Consider the following 22,826-nt stretch of genomic DNA (forward strand, 5'->3'; position numbering starts at 1 on the left):
TGCAAACAGAGTGGTTGGAAATAGGCATTGCTGCTTGTTCTTATCGATCTTGTCTATTACAGAAGTTCAGTTCTGCAAGCAAGTATGCTGCCCTTGCCGTTGATGGTGAAGATGAAAATGAGGGAGATTACACCGAATAGACCTCTGCATTCTGTGCTTTCTCCTAGTCTCTCACCACCCTGGAACATTCGAGAGCAAATCAAACCTCTATCCAGACAAGACAAAATAAAACCCACCATCTCCTGGATACCTTTCTTAACTTTTTTTTTTTTTAAAAAAAGAAAGAAACAAAATGAAATTCTTTTGCATGCTGCTGCAGCCTTTAAAATATTGAACTAACTGGAGAATCACCAATGTAGCCAGAGAGAGACGTACAGCTTTTAATGCTGTAAGTTTAAAGTTGTGGTGCATTTTTATGACACGTGCAGTTGCCTGTGTGATTAGTGCCTAGGGGCCTCCGTTTAGCAAGATGGCAGTGATAGTGATGCAGTGTCTGGAATCTAGTTGGGCAGTAGGCAGGTCAGGTATAAGGAAGAGTGTGAGGTTTCTACCTTTAATTCTTATCCTGTTGTGGCATACATGAATTAGCAAACAGTATCTGAATAAATTCTCCATTCTTGGCAAGGTAGGTTTAGTCTCTGATGTTGTTTTAGTCTCCAGGAGGCTGCCAGCCCCACCTCTTATTTAATTCTGAGTTACTGGGGCCAGCCTAAGGGGGAGTTCCTTCATTTGTGCCCCCCAGGGGGGTAGGTGGGAGTGAGTCTACACGCCACTGAAGAATAGGACTGTTTGGTGACCAAAGTAAATGGGGAAATCGTGGTTTGAAAAGAAGCTTGGGGATTTGATGAATTATTTTGCACCAGTAACGGAAAATGGTATGACCTCCAATAAACATAATCGTTTACCTCCTGGAGCAGGTAGCACTTAGGGGTTGTGGGAATTCCCAGGTCTTTTATGTGTCCTGGTTTCACCCTTTCTTAAACACTGTCCCTTCTGAAAGTTCAAATATATCCACATTCTGTTGAAATCTTGGAAGCTTTAAAAATTTAGACTCTTGTCATCGTCTTATGTTCCTCATGCTACTCTTTCCTGTTTACCTTCCCACAGGCAGCTTCTACTTAAGTCTAAGTCACATACTTGACCTCCTAAGCATTCTCTAGGTCCCCTGGGAGCTGTCCAATGAGGAATCATCACTGCATTTTCTCAAGCAAATCTTGGTTCCTTAATGTTTTGACACTCCTTCCCTCCAGCCATTCGTGCTCCTGCTGCTTTGACCCCTTTTACACCTCAGAAAACTTTAGAATTACCAGTCTTAGGTAGTGAGTGAGGGTGGTTAAATTGGGAGCCTTTCTTACAACCTTGATTGTGGTTTGAGGGGCTTTTTAAAAAACAAAAGTTTCCTTCTCTCCAAGTGAAATCCCACACCAATGTTTGGATTTATACTGTGGCTTAGACCAATGTGTGGTTTTTTTGGTTCTGTTTTTTTTTTTTTTAGCATCCCCTTGAGAGAATAAATGATAATGGAGAACAGTTTCACAAGGTCCTGGCTTCTCTTGCAACACAGTAGCTTTACTTGCCTGCTTTTATGTGCACCTTGGTACTGTCAGCTCAACAGATGGTGTCCTTACAGGCAATATTGGTACCTGCAGAGAAAAGACATCTTGGTCTCTTCTCGCATCAGTCCTAGGTTAGACCCTTTACAGCTGTGCAGGGGTGTTGGTTTATGAGTGCTGCAGCAGTGAGCATAATGAATCATTTACCCAGTGGACATAAAAGACATACCAAGTGAAGTAACTTTAAATAATTGGCTTGGAGTGGGTAGTAGCTAGGAAGTGGCTTTTAGAGATACCCAAGGTTGAGAGGGTATTTTTTTTTAACCATTTGCTATAGATGATGAAAAAGTAGGGTTTGCCCTCTTCATGTCTGCTCCTTCCAAATAGATGTGTCCAAAAAAGCTGTTTCTTCCCCCCCATTCCTCTACCCTGCCACCCTGTTAAAACAAACAGGGATTTATGACCCGCTCCTCAATACATGTAAAATTTGTACAAAAATATCTTCTATGAAAATGATTTGTAATCTGTAGACTTAATACCTGGGAGATGTCTTGAGATGTAAAATCCCATCCTTTAGGTTGTGGGGTTTTTTGTTTTCTCCAAATAAATCTGATCTTTAAAGTTCACTTTAATGCTTAAGTGTCTTGGCGTGCATGCCACATTCTGCGTTTTTTATTCGACTCCCTATTGATAGTCTGCTCTACACACAAATACACAGACACACACACACACACACACCTTTCTGAAGTTCCCTCTCAGTATTGGATACCATTTTATGCAGGTGGAGGGTGGGACTACTTGAGGCCCCACAACTGGGAATCTGCATCAGCTCCCCTCCATTTTTACCTGGTGTTTAATATTTGAGAGTATCTGTGTTCCATTTCCTGTACTGTTTATTTTAGTCATAAGATTAAGCGGGAACTCTAGGGATAAAGCCTCATGTCCTTGAGGTGGTGTCTCCATAAACCTCCACCCTTCAGCCTGGAGAGGTGATGTGTCTGCTGTCCTAGGCTATACCACACAGGCAGAGTGGAGTTACGGTTGACAGCGTGGTCTGGGTTACAACTGAGGCCACTTTTCTCTTAATGCACAGGCAGTGGGAATTTTCCAAACAGCTAGGGACAGACTGTTCATTGTTGCAAGGCAGGAAAGAGAACAGTGGCAGAGAATCCTTAAGGTCACAAGGGGGTGGGAGCACAGAAACCTCAGTCGACAATTTTGGGGACTTGGAGCCAAGAGGAAGTGTGGGGCGGGAGGTGTAAGGAGATGGAAGCACAGTGACACAGGTGGCTTTCCTGGGCCAACTGCAGCAGCAGCTGCTCTTGTAGTTTATTGCTGGTGCGTTGACTTGTGAAGTTGAGCGATAAGTAGCTTGGTGTGCTGTGATCCCTGTGGGTAGGGAGGAAAAGCTCCGGCCCAGGCTGCCTGTACCTACAGTCTACAAGGCAGCGCTTGCATACTGCAGCTCCACCGCAGGCAGCAGCCTCAGTCACATCCTCCAGAGCCTTCATTTCAAGCCACTCCCCTCACTGTAATACTGAGGTCTGGGTAAACGATGGAAAGAAGGATGAAGCTAGGAAAGGCTGACCGGAAAGACTTCATGTTGGTTGTGCATAGAAAAGGCAGGGAGGAGAACGCCCTGTACTATGGCCCAAGAGGGTACTCTTAAGTTCAAGGGAAAGGTAGGCACCGGTATGGCCCCCATCCTCAGTCATAAGAATGTGTGGACTCTTTCAGAAGCCCAACCGTGGAAATGGGTCCCAGGGTGGGTCAACCCTGTCAACGAGTGATCAGAGGCTGCAGGTTTGGCATCAACTTCAGTCTGATCGGGTCCCTCGTGTATTCTAATCCACATGGCCTAGTTTCTTCTAAACTGAGTCAAACACTAGGCTCTGCATCCCAAGGCAGGGTCCCAGTTAGTGCTGAGGGCGTCACCTCCAGTGCTAAGCGAGTTCACAGCATCTGGTTTCTCAGGAAGTGGGAGAGCTACACATCTGCTCCTGGGAAGCATTATTTCTCAAATAAAACCTTGCTTCTCAGCAACCACTGTAGCCCCCAGGGCCACAAATGTGGAGGGAAGACTTGCCTTCCCTCACCCCCCCAGCCTCAGCAAAAAGAAAGTTTGGAAGAGACGAGCTGCTGCAGCTCCCCGCCCAGCTGCAGCAACCTCCCAGTTGGACAATATATCCTCTGTCCTCAGCTAGGAGATCTGCCTCTGGAGACAGCTCTTCCCCTTCCCCCACTCTTCCTGGTTCCCAGAGCCCAATCCCTCCCCTGAAGTTCCCCTGACCTCTTCCAGCCAGACCAGCCTACTCCCTCAATGCTCTCCTCCTATAGTCCCCAACCCCCAGGATCTGAGCACACTCCGTCACAGGCATGGGATCACCCCAGACCAGGGAAGAGGGGGTTCAGCCTTCCGTGCCAGGAGGGGCTGCCCCTTGCATATTTAAGGTAAGAAAACCTGCATGAAGGGTCAGAGGGTGTTCCTCAACTTGATTCACCTTCACTAACATGATCCTGGTTTTCTCCTCCCTTTCCCCTTCCTTTCTAAAGTTTCCTCTGCTCTGAGCTGGTAGTCAGGATGCCTGGCTGGCCCTATGTGCCACATGCCACCCATTATAATTTCACCCCCTCCAAGCCACCTATATTTTCTCACTCTCCACCTTCCTCATCAGCTTCCCCCCTGCAGCCCCCTTCCCCCATCCCCACATTGAGAGCAGGAATCAAGTCTGCGCTGGAAGTTCAGCTACCCATCTTACGACCCTCCCCCAATTCCTTGGAACCTCAGAAGTTCCTCTTAGCGAGAATTCCCTGACGGTCCAGTGGTTAGGACTCGGGGCTTTCACTGCTGAGGGGCCGGGTTTGATCCCTGGTCAGGGAACTAAGATCCCGCAAGCCGGGCAGCGTGGCCAAAAAAAGAAAAAAAATTTCCTCTTAGGGGCAGCAATACCAGCATGAGTGTGAGGCTCTAGCCCTCCCATCGTTCTGGGATCCAGTCAAGTACGTTTTCTCTGGGTCCCAGTCTCTCCTTTGGCGTGCATCCCAGGGCCCAGCCAAAGACCCTAATGAACTCTGGAAAGTGCAAGATTTTAAAAGAGGTAGACTTAGGCTCCAAAGAAGTGAGTGAATTTTCATATCTTGGCTACCTCGATTACATAATCAAATCTTACCAAAATACACAGAATGACCTTCAGCCCTGCCCCTTCACCAGTAGCCTCTGATCCCTGTGGTTCTCCTCTCTCCTCTGGTCTTCTCCGGACTCTGGCCTCTCACCTTCTTCCAGTGCCTCCCTACCTCTTCCCTCCCCGCTCCATTCCAATCCCCCAGCCCTTCCTCCAGATCCCAGTGACTCCTGCCGCTCTAATCTCTGCCTATTGGACAGCAACTCAGTCAAGAGCAGTAAGATCAAGGCTCCCCGGTCCCAGCCACACCTACCCCTCCCAAATGCCAGTCTCTGGGGGACCTGCATTGTCACCATCCGCAGCTTCCCAGCCTCTTCCCTGCCGCCAGATTAGAATCAGGTGCCCCACTCTCTCGTAATGAGAACCCGACTTCTCAGCCTTTGCCAAAGGCTAGATGAGCACAGAAAAGACCCAGCTGAGAGGAGACGGAGGGATAGAAGGCCTTAGTGCTGGCGATACTGGCTGCCTTGAGCAGGCATTGGCCATTGAGGCCTGGGCACCGGCTCCTCAGAATCCGCCTGCCCCCCCCACCCCCCGCCAGTTTTCATCATGGAAAATCCAGTGGGGAGGGTGAGGAAGGGAGAAAGTTTCAGGAAGTGCTCACTGCTAAAGAACATTGGGAAACCTGGGAATGGAAAGAGATTGATTGAGCTTCTAGAAAGACATTCTTTCCCTCTAACTTCCCCTCCAGGGTGGCACAACTCAAACCAGCCCCACAGCCCATTAACTCAACTCCAGGAAGTTCCTATCCAGTACCAGATCCAGACACTGCAAAAGAAGTGAATGAGATTAGACCACAAATTTCCATGTCCACTGGGAAGCCTGGAACTTGAGTTAAATGAGAGGAAGACTTTAATAGAATTATCCTAGGGAACAGGAATGACAGTCCAGGTCCAAAGCAGGGCGATGTTTGGGCTGACTGGAGCAGCTTAGGAGTAGGGTTGGGAAGTTGAACTTGACCTGAAGGTCCTCAGCTGTGAGTCCTTTGGGGGAGACTAGGTGGCACTCGAGAAGTCTCCCGTGGCAGAGGACCAGAGGAATGCGTCCAGCGACTTGGGACATAAGTGATACCAGATGCCTTCGTTTGAAGCCCCGGTGGGTAGGTGGCGGTAGCCCCACTAGGCCAGGCCGCAGGTGGCCCCTGATTTCGGGATCAGGCCCACTCCCAAATGCATTCCTGTGGAGGGGCCGCACTGAGAGAGGCCGAGGCAGTCCTCTGCACCCTTGTTTCTAGTGCCTTCTGGACCTGTGTCCACCTTTTCTTCTGCGTCTGTTTGGCTCGTAAGTTTTTTTTTTTTTGCCTGTGTCCCTCCGGGTCAGTCTCTTCCGGACTCTTAAGATTTTCCTGTCCCTGTGTTCTCCGTGTCCACCTCTCTCAAAATCTCTCCCCGCATTTCTGTCTCTTCCGGTCTCCGAGGCTCTCTGCCAGTCCCCGCATGCCTCCTTCCCAGCTCCTGGGCGCGTGGGTTCGCCAGAGAAGGTGGGGAGGAGAAAAGGGAGAAGGAGAAGGACGAGGGGCGGGGAGCGGGCGGCACGTGGGGATTGGAGCCCGGGAAGGAGGAGAGAGGGAGGGAGAGGAGCCCGCGGGAGGGAGGAGAGGGCGGCGCAGGGAGCGACAGGGGCGAGCGCAGCGCGCCCGCCCCATCTCCTCCGCCTCCTCAGCGTCCGCTCGGCGCGGGCCCGGGCGAGATGGGCTGGCCCGGGGGCTCCCCCTGCTGCTGCCCCGCCCCGCCGCGCCCCCGCCCCGCCGGGCGCCCCCCGCAGGTGAGTGGCCGCGCTGCGCCGGGCGGGAGGGCGGCGGCCTGTGCGTCACGGCCCGGCGGGCAGTGCCGGGGGCGGTCGCCAGGGGGCGCGGGGCCACCGGGGCCACCGGCGGGGGCGAGTGGGCGCGGGGAGCGGGGCGAGCGCGCTGGGCCGAGGATCAGGAGCCGCGGGGCCGGGGACGGCAGCGGGCGGGGCCCGGAGGCCGGAAAGGTGACCAGGGGGCGGGGCCGGCCCGCGGTCACTCCCCGGCCCGGCAGTCTCAACTTCGCGCGTCCCGGGCGCACACGCCACCGCTCCGTCCCGCCACGCACGCGCTCGCGCCACCCCTGCAGGTCCGGGACCTGGGCGGGAACTGGCCGGGGAGAGTGCGAGTCAGGGTTTTGCTATTTTACTTCACATCTGGGGAAACCGAGGCAGATTCGGCTTCCACTGTCAATTTTCCAGGTCACCCTGGGCACACTCGCACACTCCGCCTTCCCTCCCTGTCTCCTTCCCTGGGCCTCACCCCTCCTCGCGGCTGGCCTCCCAGCCGCTCATCCAACCACAGCTATTTCCAGGAAGGGGGAGTGTTGGGTGGAGGGGTTTCTCCAAACAAATCCAGGGCTTGGAGTAAGATGGGGCCAGGCTGGGAGAGAGACTGACGGGCTCTGGAAAGTTCCAGGCAGGAGGAGGGTGAGGGTCCCAGGGGTCTGGCCTGGTCTTCCCAGGCCTGCCCCAGTGAGCTGCTTTTCCTCTCAGTACTACCTGAAGGCTTAGTGCTCTCCCATCCCATCTCACTTCAGAGGTGCTCCACAGGGTGGGGAGGGACTCAAAGCCATGCTTCCCTGGCCACCCAACACGGGGGCTAGTGAGCCACCCACAAGGACAAGAGCGAGGGTCAGAGAAGGTTTGGGGACCTGTTGCCAGGTGAGGGGACTTTCAGCCTCTCGGGAGGCAGCAGTAGAGAGAAGCCTGCTGGAGGGGTCCTGGTCAGAGTAACTGTAATAGGAGGGGAGAAGGGCCATCCCACCACTACCACAGCACCTCTCCTGCTCCCAGCAGGGCTGGGGACTGGACCAGGCCAGGCCTGGTTGCCCACACTGGCCAGGGGCCTGGAATGTCCTGGGACCCAGCCAGGGCTGGTGGGGTGGGAGTGTGTTGCAGAGCCAGTGCCCCTCTCCAGTTACAGGCTAGGCCTCCCTCTGGCTAAGGTACCCTGGGGGCAGGCTTCCTGACCTGGAAGGAGAATTAGAGCTTCAAGGGAGAAGCCTCAGGGTAGACCCAGTCCAGGCAGCCCAAGGAAGTGTCCTGAGTGGGCTCATCCCGGAGGCAGCAGCAGGGTTAGACCAACCCAGATGGGCTCGAGGGAGGGAGAGGGAAGGTTAAGGACCTGGTGGGAGAAGCCAGAGCTGGGGGAGCTTCCAGAGCCCTAGGACATTAAGTAATACGCTGCAAATGGGGGCGGGGCACGCACATTTGCACATTCTTTCAAGCCACTGGACTGTTCCACTGGACTGCTCTGGGGAGCTGCTGTCCAAGGATTGGGGCTGAGAACCCCCCAGGCTATTAACCCTTTATACTTTTGGAAGATTACTCCCCCTCCCATCCTTTCCAAGGCCCCAATCCACCTCCTTCCCTTAACTTCCGGGACAGGAAGCTGGCGGCATTCCCAGGAGGGAGGCAGGAGGCCCGCGGAGGGGCGTGGAGTATGTGTTGGGAGGGGGGCCTCCTGTCCAGTCCTCGGGCCCTGGGACAGCTGCTGAGGAACGAGAGCGGAGCTGGGAAAGCCATGAAGGTAGCGTTCAGGCTCGGGGGGCAGGGGGGCCCAGACCTAGAGCCTGGGGTGGCAAGGCTCAAAAGAGCTAGGAACCTGAGAGAAACAAGCCAGGGAATAGGTGAGTAGGGGACTGTGTCAGGAGCAGAGCAGCTGGGGAGCTCTCAGGAGAAGGGCCCCAAATGCCTCGGGCTGGGGCAGGAGAATGGCGCAGACCCTGGCTGGAATTTGACCTTCCAGGGTAAATGGTGGGGGCAGGGGGCCAGTGCACGTTCTCCTTTTCCTATTTCTTCACAACTGGTGAAACTGAGGCAGGAAGCTGGCCCTCAGTCCCATTTTCCCTGACCCTCAGGATGAACTTCAGTCCTGAGCTGGCTGGGGTCGCAATTCCCAGCTCCCACTCCCCCACACCAGAAGTCCCCAGAGAGCCTGAGAGTTCAGGCCGGGAGGCTGGCCTGGCTGGGACGCGGTGTTCCCCGCTGGCCCTTGAGCCCTGCCCTGAGACCTAAGTTCCCACCCCGCCCCTGCCCCGCCCCACTGGGGGCTGGATCTCAGGATCCCACAGATCCCTGGATAGGGCAGATCCCTGGGCATGGGGCAGCTCCAGAGTGGGGTGGGTTGGGGGCAAAAGATCCTGGGCTGACACTCCCAGCAGGGTAGATCCTGGGAATCTGATCTCCTGGCCTTCCCCACTTCCCCCCCCCACCCGCCCCCACTTCCTGGAGCAGCGACCTGCCCCCTTCCCGCCTGCACTCCCCTCCACTTCCAGGGCTGGGCTTCTCCTCACAGCAGCCAGACAGCCTACTCTCCACCCAGGGGAAGTGGCTGCCTCCGCCAGGCCGCTTCCAGGAAGCCCCGGGCCAGGCCCCAGCATTGTTCGGGCCCCACGGCCGGCACCCCAGGCAGCCGGACACCATGAAGTCCAGCGGCCCAGTGGAGAGGCTGCTCAGAGCCCTGGGGAGGAGGGACAGCAGCCGGGCCACCAACAGGGTAGGAGTGCCCATTGGCTGGGCAGAGGAGGGGCAGGGGTGGAGGTGTGGGCAGTGGGGGAAGGGGCCAGGACTCAGGCCAGACCCCCTTCCCAGTTTCGGCTTCCTCAGCCTTCCCGTGTCCCGCATCCCCTCACATCCCCTCGTTACTCTATCCCTTTGGAGCGGCCAGGTCTGGCTGGGACGTAAGCAGCAGACGTTCGGGTTAGAGCAAAACCTGGTGTCCCTTTCAGCTCCCCTGACACATTCCCTGCCCTAGCCCAGATGAGCTGCACCCAGGCAGGTATACATCATTGTAGGACCTTCCTGGGTACTATTATGGAACCCCAGAGAGGACGTCCCTAAGCTGAGAAGTTAAAGGGAGATGGGATGGGGATGGCAAAGGAAGGAAGGGAGGGAGGCAGCCAGGTCTCAGGAGTGCTTTAGACAAGGGGGGTTGATTTGCTTTCCACTGATACCATCCGTGTGTGCCATTAATGCCAAAATGCACCCAAGTTTCCTAGTGGGTCTGGCAGAGTTGGTCCAGCCCAGAAGAGTTCAAGTTGGGTTTAATCCAGAAGCTTCAGGGACAGCCAAGAGACCAGAGGTGCTGCCTGCATCCCCAGGCTGAGGGGCCTGGAGGCCCCATCACTGCCTTTCCCCACATTTTCTCAGCCTCACCCCAAAAGAAGCATCTCAGGGCAACATGAGACAATACTATGGGGGAGGGAGGCAGGAACTTGAACGCCAGAGGAGGAGAAAAATAGGTAGAAGAGAGAAGAGGCAAGGAAGCAAATGGTCCCCAGAGGATGGGAGGGATGGGACAAGGTAGGCCTGCGCCATAGGGGGCATCCCAGCTCACTGTACTCTGGGTGGGGAGGGGCCCAAGAGTATCTGCTCCACCCTCTCCCCCTCCAACGCTGGAATTCCACTTGAACCTCCTCAAGTGACAGGGCGCTTACTACATCCCAGAGCAGTAAGGCAGCGAAATATTTCCAGGTCATGCCTCCGTCTGCCTCTCCCTCTGAGCATTACCGCCCCCTCCTTACACAACTGCTGCCTGCCGCCTGGGTGCACAATGAGTAAACATGTTGTTCTGACAGTAGGGGGAGGAGGGCGTGTCAGCCGCCTGGAGGACTGAGACGGCCGACGGCCAGACCAGGGGAGCAGGCCTGGCTGAGGCCCTCCTGCCGGGTCAGTCTGGGCGCTGTGTGACTGACACGGTACATTCATGTCTGACCCCCTCCCTGCTCACTCTCTACCGAAGCCTCCAGCTGGGGAGGGCAAGATGGGAGGAGAAACAGGTTGCCTTCATAGCAGTCAGGGATCACCATCCCCCCACACCAGGACGGAAGCTCTAGGGCTTGCGTGGCAGTGACCGCAAGGGTATCACACACCAGGGCCACGTGAGGGGCCTAAGTGATCCCTTGGGGAGGAGCTGACCCAGCTACGGTGACGCAAGGGGCCAGGTTCTACACACTGTCTAGGACAAGCCCTACAACTGCCCGGAAACAGCTGTGGCCAAGTGCGTTCTACGAGTCTGGGCTCTTTATCGGGATGGAAGAAGAGAGAAACTGTGCAGTGCTCAGGCCCCGGTCCGGGAGATGGGCCTGTGGGAACTGACACCTCTGTCTGTCTGTCCCTCCACCTAGCCTAGGAAAACTGAGCCACATAGCTTCCGGGAGAAGGTTTTCCGGAAGAAAGCACCGGTCTGTGCAGTGTGTAAGGTGACCATCGATGGGACAGGCGTCTCGTGCCGAGGTGAGGCGCCCCGCCCTATGCTGTGACTCTGCGAGCATCAACCAGCACCACTGGGTTGCACAACCCCAGCAGGCAGACCGCAGAACAGAACCCATACTGCACGTGCTGCCCCTGGCTGGGCCACGTGGGAGCCAAAAGGAACTGCATCCCCTCCAAACAGCCCTTGCTCCCCCAGCACCCCAGTACTCTAAATCACCTTCCCACCTCACCTGAGACTGGAGGCTTTCCTCCCTTGCTTCCTCTTCACCCGCACCCCCCCTAGAACATTACCCCTGGCTCCCTCCCTCCCTGGCCTGGGCAGTACTGCACCACTGCCATGGGCTTCCCTTGAACTCTGCCCCTGCTCCCCCACTGCAGCCAGCTCAGTACAGCTGGAGTCCTGGAAGTCCCAAGGTCTAGTTCCAGGGCCTGGGGAGATGGGAGAGGGCCACCCCTTCCACTGCCCCAGTGGGCCCCAGCTAACCCCTCTCCTCCCTTCCATCCCCTCTAGTCTGCAAGGTGGCGACACACAGAAAATGTGAAGCAAAGGTGGGTGCCTGCTGTGGGGATGGGGTCCCTTCCTCCTCTGAAACAGGCTTCTCCGACCACACTGGCATCAACCTTCCACCCTTCTCATCATTGGGGAACCCCTGCTGGGTGGGAGAGAGTACTGTACTGGGCCCTTTAAGAACCACCCTACTCCACCCCCTGGAGGGCTGGCCCAGGCAGCACAGACAGCACAGCGAAGCAGCGTTTGGCGCGTTTGTCTTGGTGCCGTGCCCAGGCTGCAGCTGGCGAGTGGATGGGGGGTGGGGAAGAGGAGGAGAGGAGAACGAGGAGGAGGAAGGGTGGGGTGGGTGGGTGTCAGAGCAGGATTTCAGAGACTGGCAGCCGGATGGGCTGTGCCTTCCTTCTGGGGAAGGGTCCTCAGGATGCCTGAGTGGGTCTTGTCCTGGGTCCTGGAACGGCTGGGCAGAAGGTGCAGGGAACCTGAGACAGCCGCATCTCTGGGGAGGTGCCCTAGTCCTCCTCCTGCAGTGTGAGGGGTCCTAGGGCCTTGGAGCTGGCTTTGGGGAGCTGTGTGCCCAGGGGCGGGGTCTCCCAGTGAAAGAGGCCAGTGTCCGTCCCTGGCCGTGGCCTGCCTGCATGGCTCTATATATAACTCCTGCCCTGCAGCTGGATGAATGGGGGTCTGTGTGGGCAGGGGGCTGGAAGCCAAGAGTAACAAGTGGGGGGCCCAGGGGTGGGGGACCGAGAGGCCAGAGGGGAGGCTCCCTTAAATAGAGGAACCTCAGTTGCAGCCTGCGCCCATCTGCTGACAGCCCCTCCACCTTCTTGCTGAAGCTGAGGGGTGGCCCCATCCTTAAGCCCGGGAAAGCCCATTTCACCAGCAACTCAGCTCCTCACTCCCGTCTCCTTCCAGGTGACTTCCTCCTGTCAGGCCTTGCCTCCCACGGAGCTGGTGAGTATGCTCTAGGATGGGGTGAACAAGGCAAGGAACCTGGCTGTGGCAGTGTCCAGAGGTCTGGTGGCCACAGAGAGGGCCTCCAGGAGGTTACCTTGAATGCACTGCTGTGGATAGTGGTCATCCTGAGGCAGTGGGAAAAAATTTGAGCCCTCTGCCCTCGTCCTCTTGGGCCTGCTGGGGGCTAGGACTCCCCCTCACCCCGGTACATCCCTCACAGGGACACCAGCTGGTCCTTGCCCCTTCCCTAACCTCTCCCTTTTCCTCCCCCATCTCCCTCTAGCGGAGAAACACGGCCCCTGTGAGGCGCATAGAGCACCTGGTAAGGTGATGCTGGAGGAGGGGGGCGGAAGCAGGTAGCTCTGGGACTAAGGACCTAGGTTTCTTCTGAGGCAAAAGTTCACAGAACTCTGGAGTGGGGAGCCTAGAGTGAGGGGCACAAAAGACGTGTGCAAAGTCTCATCTCATCCACCAGGGATCCACCAAGTCTCTGAACTACTCAAAGCAACGCAGCACTCTGCCCAGGTAAGTGAGGACGCGGGGTGTGGTCCCATATGAGCCCCTTCCGCTGGCCTCACACCTCAGCCCAGAGCAGGGCCCCCCAACAAAGCACTCCAGGCCAGCGCCGCCCCCCAGCTGGTCCCACCCACTCTCAGGACCCAGGAGACCTCACCTGTAGTCAGCCAAACACCCTTCCTTCACATCAGCCTCCGTTGCCCGCCCCACCCCCACTCTCCGCCCTGTTCCTAACACAGGCTTCGCCTCCTCCCCAGGAGCTTCAGCCTGGATCCTCTCATGGAGCGCCGCTGGGACTTGGACCTCACCTACGTGACTGAGCGGATCCTGGCCGCCGCCTTCCCCGCGCGGCCCGACGAGCAGCGACACCGAGGCCACCTGCGCGAACTGGCTCACGTGCTGCAATCCAAGCACCGCGACAAGTACCTGGTGAGGGGCGGGACCTGCCTCAGTCAGCCAACGAGAGGGCTGGGAGGTCCGGATGGGCCAGGCCCCTCCCTGACGTCACGCCTAGGAGGCGGAGCCTCGGGTGGGCGGGGCCCCGGGCTCAAACCTGGACCGCCAACTGGGCTGCCCGAGCTAGGCTAGGCCTTAGCGACCTCCTCAGTTTGGAGAAAGACCCTTCCTTAGGGTCACAGCGGGTGATACCACCTCCGAGCATCACCGCGCCTCGATGTCTGGGGTCACTTCGCATAACGCCCTCACTTTACTTGCAGCTCTTCAACCTTTCAGAGAAAAGACATGACCTGACCCACCTAAACCCCAAGGTAGGAGGGGATTAAAGCCATCACCCCCTGCCTCCTCGGTATTAATAGTAGCAATTGCCATCTACTTCACTCTGAAGCACTTTCCCATATGACACGTCACTTGGGACACCCCAAAGCATGGTGCAGCAGGTATCAACCCATTGTCCAGGTGAGGGAAGTGTTGAAGCTGCCATGGACACAGCCAACAGGCCCCTGACCTTGTCTCCACGCCCCTACAGCCTGTCCCTCTTCCACCCCCACCCACCTCTTCTTTGGTGGCCACCAGCCCCAGTCCCACTCCTGTACCCCTCAGGTCCAGGACTTTGGCTGGCCTGAGCTGCACGCGCCCCCACTGGACAAGCTGTGCTCCATCTGCAAAGCCATGGAGATGTGGCTCAGTGCCGACCCGCAGCACGTGGTCGTACTGTACTGCAAGGTGAGCTGGGAGCGTGAGTTCGCAGGGCTGGGGTGCCCTCAGCCAGGGGCCCCAGCAAGCCCTGCATCCCTGTCTCTTTGTCCTTAGGGGAGCAAGGGTAAGCTCGGGGTCATCGTCTCTGCCTACATGCACTACAGCAAGATCTCTGCAGGGTAAGGCTCCCCAGGCCCGAGTGCCCCCTTCCCCAGTGACCCTTCCTCCAGCTGGCCCTTTACGAGCCCATCTCCTCTGAAGCCCACCTCGGTGTTCAGAAGAGCCATTTACTATAAACTTGCCCTTTCCACCTCCTTTTTCTCACTTGTACTTCACCACAGTTTTCCTAGGGCTGCTGTAACAAAGTGCCACAAACCAAGTGGCTTAAGACAACAGAAACCTGTTGTCTCAGTTCTGGGGGCTACGAGTCTAAAATCTGAGGTGTCAGCAGGGCCACACTCCCACTGAGACTCTGGGTAGAGACCTTCCTGGTCTCTTCCTAGCTCCTGGTGGTGGCCAACAGTCCTTGGTGTTCCTTGGCTTGCAGATGCATCACTCCAATCTCTGCCTTTGTTGTCACATGGCTTTCTTCCTGTGTGTCTGTGTGTCTGTGTCTCTTCTTCTCTTCTTCTAAGGATACCAATCATATTGGATTAAGGGCTCATCCTACTCCAGTATAACATCATAACTAATTACATCTGCAACGACCCTATTTCCAAATAAGGTCACATCTGAGGTACATATCTTTTGCGGGGACACAATTCAACCCATAACATGGTCTTATTGTCCCATTTTACAGAGGAAGAAACTAAAACTCAGGGAACAATTGCCCGAGGTCCAACAACTAGTAAAGTGACTGGGGTTTCTAGTTCTCTTCACCACCACTCTGAGCTTCCTCTAGACTTGGGGGAAATCGCACCTCTTTTCCCTCCCCTGGGGCTTAGGGATGGGAGACCAGGTTGGAGACCAGCGCCTGAGCCCCCACACTGGTCCCACTCTCCCCAGGGCAGACCAGGCGCTGGCTACCCTTACCATGAGGAAGTTCTGTGAGGACAAGGTGGCCTCGGAGCTGCAGCCCTCCCAGCACCGGTGAGCAGCCTAGGTGGGGATGGGCCGGAGGAGCAGTTCCCTCCGTGGCTACGAAGGCCGAGGTTCTCTCATTCATGCCGCACACCTTCATGGAGCACCTCCTGTGTGCTTGGGATTGTGCCAAGTGCTGAGACTGCAGAACAAGCACAGGGTCCCTGCTCTCGTGGGGCTTATTTACATGCCAGTGGGGTAGACGGCCATAAACCTGTGAATAAAGAGACAAGGTCGTTTCAGATGGTGACAGGTGCTATCTATACAAAAAATAAAGCTGAGTCTCGTGATGAACGGAGACTCACAGGACAGTCAGGGCCCATCGCTATATAACGTGAGGCAGAGATCTGGGGGAAGAGCATTCTAGAAAGAGGGAACAGCAAGAACAAAACCTCGGAGGCAGCAGGAAGGATGGAGGTTAGATGCAAGGAAGAAATCTCTGTTGAGCTGGAAGATGGGAGGGAAGCGCCGAGGAGAAGGTGGCTGGGGCAGTGTTCGTAGTTGACACCAGGGGATCTCCAGAGGAAGGGGCTTACGTCCTCCTTGACATCCCCACACCAGGTATATCAGCTACTTCAGTGGTCTGCTGTCCGGCTCCATCAGAATGAACAGCAGCCCCCTCTTCCTGCACTATGTGCTCGTGCCCATGCTGCCAGCCTTTGAACCTGGCATGGGTGAGTCTGCCTGGAATGTACTCCAGGGAGTGGGCTGTCCCCCATCCCCTCCACTCAGCACCCCTCACGTGCCTTCTCCTTCTTGCCCCTCCAGGTTTCCAGCCCTTCCTCAAGATCTACCAGTCCATGCAGCTTGTCTACACATCTGGAATCTAGTGAGCGCTCTGTTCCCGGGCCCCTGCTTCCCTGCTCCTTGGGTCCCTGTTTCTCCAGCCTCCCCAGATAGCTGGGCCTCCAGCTCCAGCCACTGCACCCACAAACTAATAGCATCACAGAATCCGTTTTATAGATGGGGAAGCTGCTGCTTAAAGGGCTCTCACTAAGGCAGTGCTCAGTCTCCAGTCTCCCAACTCCCTCCTGACTCTTCACAGCCACCCGTGCACCCGAGTGCCCCTGATTCACCGCTGTCCTCTCTCTTCCCCAGTCATGTCACAGGCCCTGGTCCCCAGCAGCTTTGCATTAGCCTGGAGCCAGCTCTCCTCCTCAAAGGCGATGTCATGGTGAGGGGGCCTTAGCAACAGGGAGAGTCCTGGGGGTGGGGTGAGGGGCAGTGGTATAAGCCGCCAGCTGCACGGTCTTTGGTGAGCCATCAATTCGAGGCCGATGGGAGGGCAAAGAGGGCCTCCTCCTGATGGGGAGGTCACCTTGGGGTTCAGGCAAGGCAGAGCCGTGGCCAGATAGTCCGCAGGGTGGAAGCACCGAGGAGACGTGAGTGGACGCAAGAGCCTGAACGCTGGTCTCCCTCCCCTCACCCAGGTGACGTGCTATCACAGGGGTAGCCGGGGGACTGACCGGACCCTCGTGTTCCGAGTCCAGTTCCACACGTGTACTATCCATGGACCACGGCTCACCTTCCCCAAGGACCAGCTGGACGAGGCCTGGACCGGTGAGTTGGAGACAAGTGGCATGGGGGCTGGAGCCCAGGTGAGGGCGGGAGGGCGGGCGCCTGGGTCCTCACCGTCCACTCCCCGCAGACGAGAGGTTCCCCTTCCAAGCCTCGGTGGAGTTCGTCTTCTCCTCTAGCCCAGAGAAGATCAAAGGTGAGAGCCAGGCCTGGCCCCGGCCGGGGGCGGGGGCGTGTCGTCCCTCCCTGCTCCTCACCCCCGGGTGCCCTTCCATAGGCAGCACGCCACGGAACGAGCCCTCGGTCTCTGTTGACTACAACACGGCAGAGCCTGCCGTGCGCTGGGACTCCTACGAGAACTTCAACCTGCACCACGAAGACAGTGTGGATGGTGTGTGTGTGGCGCGGGGTGGCAGGAGGTGGAGTTTTGGGGGGCACACTCTTCCCTCCCCAGGCAGACACCCCTCCCAAGAGACACCCCCTGAGCTGGAGTCTCCTGCGCTGTCCCCTGTTAACACACACTCTCTCTCTCTCTCCCCCCCTTTTGCCTGCTTGCCCTCCCTCTCGGATCCTCTCTCCACCCAGACTCCGTCATCCATACCCGGGGACCCCTGGATGGCAGTCCTTACGCCCAGGTGCAGCGGGCCCCCCGCCAGACCCCGCCGGCGCCCTCTCCGGAGCTGCCCCCGCCCCCGCTGCTCTCTGTCAGCAGCGATTCTGGCCATTCATCCACGCTGACCACCGAGCCAGCCGCTGAGTCCCCTGGCCGGCCACCCCCGACAGCTGCCGAGAGGCAGGAGCTGGAGCGCCTCCTGGGGGGCTGTGGAGTGGCCGCTGGGGGCCGGGGAGCTGGGCGTGAGACGGCCATCCTCGATGATGAAGAGCAGCCCCCGGCGGGCGGAGGCCCCCGCCTTGGAATGTATTCGGGACACAGGCCTGGCCTCAGCCGCCACTGCTCCTGCCGCCAGGGCTACCGGGAACCCTGCGGGGTCCCCAATGGGGGCTACTACCGGCCAGAGGGGACCCTGGAGAGGCGGCGGCTGGCCTTCGGGGCCTACGAGGGGCCCCCACAGGGCTATGCTGAGGCCTCCGTGGAGAAGAGGCGCCTCTGCCGATCGCTGTCCGAGGGGCCGTACCCTTACCTGCCTGAGCTGGGGAAACCGGCCAATGGGGACTTCGGCTACCGCGCCCCAGGCTACCGGGAGGTGGTGATCCTGGAGGACCCTGGGCTGCCTGCCCTGTGCTCATGCCCCGCCTGTGAGGAGAAGCTAGCGCTGCCCACGGCAGCCCTCTATGGGCTGCGCCTGGAGAGGGAGGCTGGAGAGGGGTGGGCGAATGAGGCTGGCAAGTCCCTCCTGCACCCGGTGCGACCTGGGCACCCGCTGCCCCTGCTGGTGCCTGCCTGCGGGCACCACCATGCCCCAGTGCCTGACTACAGCTGCCTGAAGCCACCCAAGGCAGGCGAGGAAGGGCATGAGGGCTGCTCCTATGCCATGTGCCCCGAAGGCAGGTATGGGCATCCAGGGTACCCTGCCCTGGTGACATACAGCTATGGAGGAGCGGTTCCCAGTTACTGCCCAGCGTATGGCCGGGCGCCTCACAGCTGCGGGTCTCCAGGTGAGGGCAGAAGGTATCCCAGCTCTGGTGCCCACTCCCCCCGGGCTGGCTCCATTTCCCCCGGCAGCCCGCCCTACCCCCAATCCAGGAACCTCAGCTACGAGATCCCTGCAGAGGAGGGAGGGGACAGGTATCCGCCGCCCGGGCACCTGGTCCCAGCAGGACCCTTGGCATCTGCAGGTGAGGGCACGGGGATGGGGAGTGCCCAGGGCAGAGGAGGGCTGTGGAAGACGGTGGGGGAAGGCACAGAGTGAGAAAGAGCTAAGCCAGACAGAAGGGGCTCTTCCTGGCTCACAGCCCCTCCTCTCACCTTCCCTGCAGAGTCGCCGGAGCCCGTGTCCTGGAGGGAGGGCCCCAGTGGGCACAGCACCCTGCCTCGGTCTCCCCGAGATGCCCAGTGCAGTGCCTCTTCTGAGCTGTCTGGTCCCTCCACGCCCCTGCACACCAGCAGCCCAGTCCAGGGCAAGGAGAGGTACCCAGAGGGGCTGGGCAGCTCAGGCACCTCCTGGTCTGGCAGACCCTGAAGCCTGGGGTGCGGGTAGCTCTCACAGGGTTCTGCGGCTCTACTAACCACCCGCCCTCCCACCCCGCAGCGCCCGACGGCAGGACACTAGGTCCCCCACCTTGGCGCCCACTCAGAGACTGAGTCCCGGAGAGGCCTTGCCACCTGCCTCCCAGGGAGGAGCTGAAAGAGCTCCAGAGCTGCCAGCAAGAAGTGGGCCTGAGCCTCCGGCCCCTGGTCCCTTCTCCCCAGCCTCCCCGCCCAGCTCACCCAACGACTGGCCTCAGGAGAGGAGCCCGGGGGGCCGTTCGGACAGCGCCAGTCCGAGGGGCCCTGTACCCACCACCCTGCCCGGCCTCCGCCACACCCCCTGGCAGGCCCTTCGAGACTCCCCGGACAGCCCAGACGGGTCCCCCCTCACCCCTGTGCCTACTCAGATGCCCTGGCTTGTGGCCAGCCCAGAGCCGCCTAGGAGCTCACCCATACCTGCCTTCCCTCTGGCTGCATCTTATGACATCAGTGGCCCCACCCAGCCCCCACTTCCCGAGAAGCGCCACCTGCTGGGGCCTGGGCCACAGCCGGGACCCTGGGGCCCAGAGCAGGCATCACCACCAGCCAGAGGCACGAGTCACCATGTCACTTTTGCACCTCTGCTCCCGGATAATGCCCCCCATCCCCCAGGTATAAAGGCCTTCAGGTGGCTCGGGCCACCTCGGGAGAACCCTTTTTCCCAGGGAGGGGCATGGCATGGGGACTGGGGAGCCCTGAGGCCAAGCTCAGTCGCTCCCTGTCCTAGAGCCCCCTATGCAAGAGAGCCAGAGCAACGTCAAGTTTGTCCAGGATACGTCCAAGTTCTGGTATAAGCCACACCTGTCCCGTGACCAAGGTGAGAAGCCAGCCTGCGCCCGCCCCCATCCAGGGCTCTGGCTCAGCTTTGGAGCCCATCCTTCCAGTCGGTGCCTCTTCCCCATCTCAGCAGCCCTCCTCTGGGCCGAGCCTCTCTCTAGCTGGTATTCTGGGCTTCGGGCCCAAGGAGGTCTAACACTGTCAGCGCTCCGTGCTCTGACTCCCCAGAGGCGTCCCGGGTGCTGTCGCCGCAGCTGTTAGGGCCAGAGGCCGGGGGAACTTGGGCAGCAGAGCGGAGGAGCTCCTTGGGGCTCAGTCGGACGCTGAGAAGACTTCTCCCACCTCTTCCAGCCATTGCCCTGCTGAAGGACAAGGACCCTGGGGCCTTCTTGATCAGGGACAGTCATTCATTCCAAGGAGCCTATGGGCTGGCTCTCAAGGTGGCTACGCCCCCACCCAGCGCCCAGCCCTGGAAAGGTACAGAATGGCCAAACGTGAGGGAAACGGGGAGTGGGGTGTGGGGAGGCACCAGAGGCCAGACAAGGCAGGGTGGGCCATGTTGCTTCTTACTGGGGAGAGGGAGCAAGTGTCGTCTCCTGCTCGGGAAAGAATTCCAGCAGATGAGAAGCAGAACCTGGAATCTGACGAAGCCTTCCTCTCCCCTCCCCTCCCCTCCTCCCAGGGGACCCCTTGGAACAGCTGGTCCGCCATTTTCTCATTGAGACTGGGCCCAAAGGGGTGAAGATCAAGGGCTGCCCCAGCGAGCCCTACTTTGGTGAGAAGCTGGGGCTGGGAAGGCTGCACTGGGCTGGTCCGGGGAGGCCAAAAAGCGTCAGAAGGGAGGAGGTAGACCGCGGAGGTAGACTCCGGGTGCCTCGAGACCCCACTCGCCTCTCCCCTGCAGGCAGCCTGTCGGCCCTGGTCTCCCAGCACTCCATCTCCCCGCTGTCCCTGCCCTGCTGCCTGCGCATTCCCAGCAAAGGTGGGTGTCCGGTCATCTGTCCTCCCACCTCTCCCCACCCACTGCAGCCAAAGGCAGAATCCCCAGGCCCTGGCTTCCCGCCTGCCTACCTTCCTTCCCTCGGGGACAGCAGAGGGTGCTCTCCAGCTCCCAGCACTGCCACTCCCCGCTGACAGCCCCCGCCCCCACCCCCGTTTCCCTCAGATCCTCTGGAGGAGGCCCCAGAGGCCCCAGTGCCCGCCAACATGAGCACAGCAGCAGACCTTCTGCGTCAGGGCGCCGGTACGGGCCTCTCCCTCCTTTCCTCCCCCTGGGCACCAAGGGGGCCGTTGCTGATACATGGGGCACTGAAAGGCCTTGAGGTGGGTGGGTGGGCCCTGGCGGATGCGTCTAACCCATGAGGGCATGGGGAGCCCTGCATCTGTAGGCACAGTGGGAGAGGGAGTCCTCGGTCTAGGCTCTGTGGGGAGGGGTCTTGTTAGAATGCAGATTCTCAGGCCTCTTTCCAGCCTCTCTGCCTGTGGATCTGGGGGAGTCACAGAATCTGCCTTTTTAACAGGTTACCTGTGTGACATGCATCCCGAGCGCGCTAGCTGGGGAAAGTGCGAGAGCCGGTGGGGTGGGGGGATCGAGGGAAGATAGACCTGGGGGCAGGCAGAGCCGCTGCTCCCTCCAACCTCCCACCCCCCCAGCCTGCAGTGTGCTCTACCTGACCTCAGTGGAGACGGAGTCGCTGACAGGCCCCCAAGCGGTGGCGCGGGCCAGCTCCGCAGCTCTGAGCTGCAGCCCCCGCCCCACGCCAGTCATTGTCCACTTCAAGGTCTCAGCCCAGGGCATCACGCTGACAGACAACCAGAGGAAGTGAGTGTGCGTGCCAAGCCCCCGGGAGGGGGCGGGGCGCAGGCCCTGGGGCCCTGATTTCCGGGTGACTTTCCCCACCCTCCTCCTCACAGGCTCTTCTTTCGCCGCCATTATCCAGTGAACAGCATCACCTTCGCCAGCACTGACCCTCAGGACCGGAGGTGACCCTCTCCCTCCCAGCCCTTTCGCCCCACAGTCCCCAGCTCAGCTCCTCCATTGGTAGCTATTCCCCGGGTGCGTCCCTTCACAGTTCTTCTCCTTCTGCAGATGGACCAACCCGGACGGGACCACCTCCAAGTAAGCCTCCCCGGGAGTGCTGTCACCCCTCCCTGGCATGGCATGGCATGGCACTGGCGTGGCATCGAGGCACCTCCTTCTTCCCCAACCCTGGCTTGGCAGTCCCAGTGGAAGGGATGCTGAGCCCTCCCCACCCTGCCTTTGTACCCCCAGGATCTTTGGTTTCGTGGCCAAGAAGCCGGGAAGCCCCTGGGAGAATGTGTGTCACCTCTTTGCAGAGCTTGACCCAGATCAGCCTGCAGGCGCCATTGTCACCTTCATCACCAAAGTTTTGCTGGGCCAGAGAAAATGAAGGAAGGCCACAAGCTCCAAGCCCACGTCGACACTGCGCCCCTCTCAGCACCCCACTGCCCTCACTTCCCCTGGCCTGGACCCAGGAGACCAGGGATCCAGCCCCTCCCCTAGGAATGGGGAGCGGACACCGGCCTGGGACACTGCTCTCTTTCCCCGCCCCCAGCCTGCTAAGCGAAGTGGACGGGCCCATGAGATGACCTTGCATGTGAGCAGATGGCAGAGATGGGTGTGTGAAGGGTGAAGAGGCATCAGCAGTGGAGCCTGGAGGAGATGGGGATGGCCCTACCTGCGTGAGAACATCAGCGCTGGCAGAGACAGGCCCTGCTAGCTACACCCAGCTGCAGGTCCCAGCATGGCAGGGAGAGGGGAGAATGTGGGGAGCAAGGAACTCCCTCCTCTGCCTCCCCTCTGAGCAGAGAGATCAAGAGTGGGATCACATGAAAAGGGGGCTAAAAAAGAGTCTATTTTTGTCTAATAATAAAGAGTTTCTATAACGTTTAGTCGGAGTTGGAGTTATGCCGTTTCCAGGAAGGTCAAAGCCTCGGGTCTCCCAGGGGCACACCTGTGCTTCTTGGGGCATCCCAGGCACACCTGTGCTTCTTGGGGCATCCCAGGCCCAAGCCAGGCCCATGGGACACACACGATCCCCCTCCCTGACCCCATACTGGTCCACACGTGCCTGGTGAGCAAGTGCCCTTGGCCGCCCCCTCCTCCAGCCCTGTCCCTGGTCCCCTGTACTGGAAAGGATTCCCCT

At 58.7% G+C, this 22,826-nt stretch overlaps 2 protein-coding genes across 21 annotated transcripts in view; both read left to right on the forward strand.

Moving 5' to 3' along the window:
* Positions 1–2,185, forward strand: part of EIF4B (eukaryotic translation initiation factor 4B) — a 28,464-nt gene extending 26,279 nt beyond the window's left edge. For all 4 annotated transcript variants that reach the window (XM_059082107.2, XM_059082108.2, XM_059082105.2 and 1 more), the window contains exon 15: positions 63–2,185. In XM_059082107.2, coding sequence (XP_058938090.1) covers positions 63–140 — 78 coding nt within the window. In that variant the 3' untranslated portion in view covers positions 141–2,185. The remainder of the gene's footprint in view (positions 1–62) is intronic.
* Positions 2,186–3,835: 1,650 nt separating this feature from the next.
* On the forward strand, positions 3,836–22,572 carry TNS2 (tensin 2). 17 transcript variants are annotated; one of them, XM_059082098.2, is made up of 30 exons: positions 7,982–8,273; positions 8,981–9,242; positions 10,873–10,981; positions 11,472–11,509; positions 12,384–12,422; positions 12,709–12,747; positions 12,901–12,950; positions 13,199–13,370; positions 13,658–13,708; positions 14,001–14,123; positions 14,211–14,275; positions 15,102–15,185; positions 15,738–15,850; positions 15,945–16,005; positions 16,275–16,350; positions 16,607–16,736; positions 16,825–16,890; positions 16,972–17,085; positions 17,280–18,491; positions 18,633–18,783; positions 18,905–19,494; positions 19,610–19,699; positions 20,011–20,136; positions 20,342–20,434; positions 20,564–20,641; positions 20,825–20,902; positions 21,313–21,481; positions 21,574–21,642; positions 21,749–21,778; positions 21,932–22,572. In XM_059082098.2, the coding sequence occupies exons 2-30, from the start codon at positions 9,168–9,170 to the stop codon at positions 22,068–22,070; spliced, it is 4,230 nt and encodes a 1,409-aa protein (XP_058938081.1). In that variant the 5' UTR covers positions 7,982–8,273; positions 8,981–9,167; the 3' UTR covers positions 22,071–22,572. The 17 variants fall into 17 exon arrangements, 14 of the variants coding, with proteins under 14 accessions (XP_066865461.1, XP_066865460.1, XP_058938080.1 ...); XM_059082102.2 differs by having other exon boundaries at positions 8,213–8,273; positions 9,069–9,242; positions 13,181–13,370; positions 21,441–21,487; XM_059082103.2 differs by having other exon boundaries at positions 8,213–8,273; positions 9,069–9,242; positions 13,181–13,370; positions 21,441–21,481.
* Positions 22,573–22,826: the final 254 nt, after the last annotated feature.

This window comes from Kogia breviceps, chromosome 12 (assembly GCF_026419965.1).
Source record: "Kogia breviceps isolate mKogBre1 chromosome 12, mKogBre1 haplotype 1, whole genome shotgun sequence".
Lineage (NCBI taxonomy): Eukaryota > Metazoa > Chordata > Mammalia > Artiodactyla > Physeteridae > Kogia > Kogia breviceps.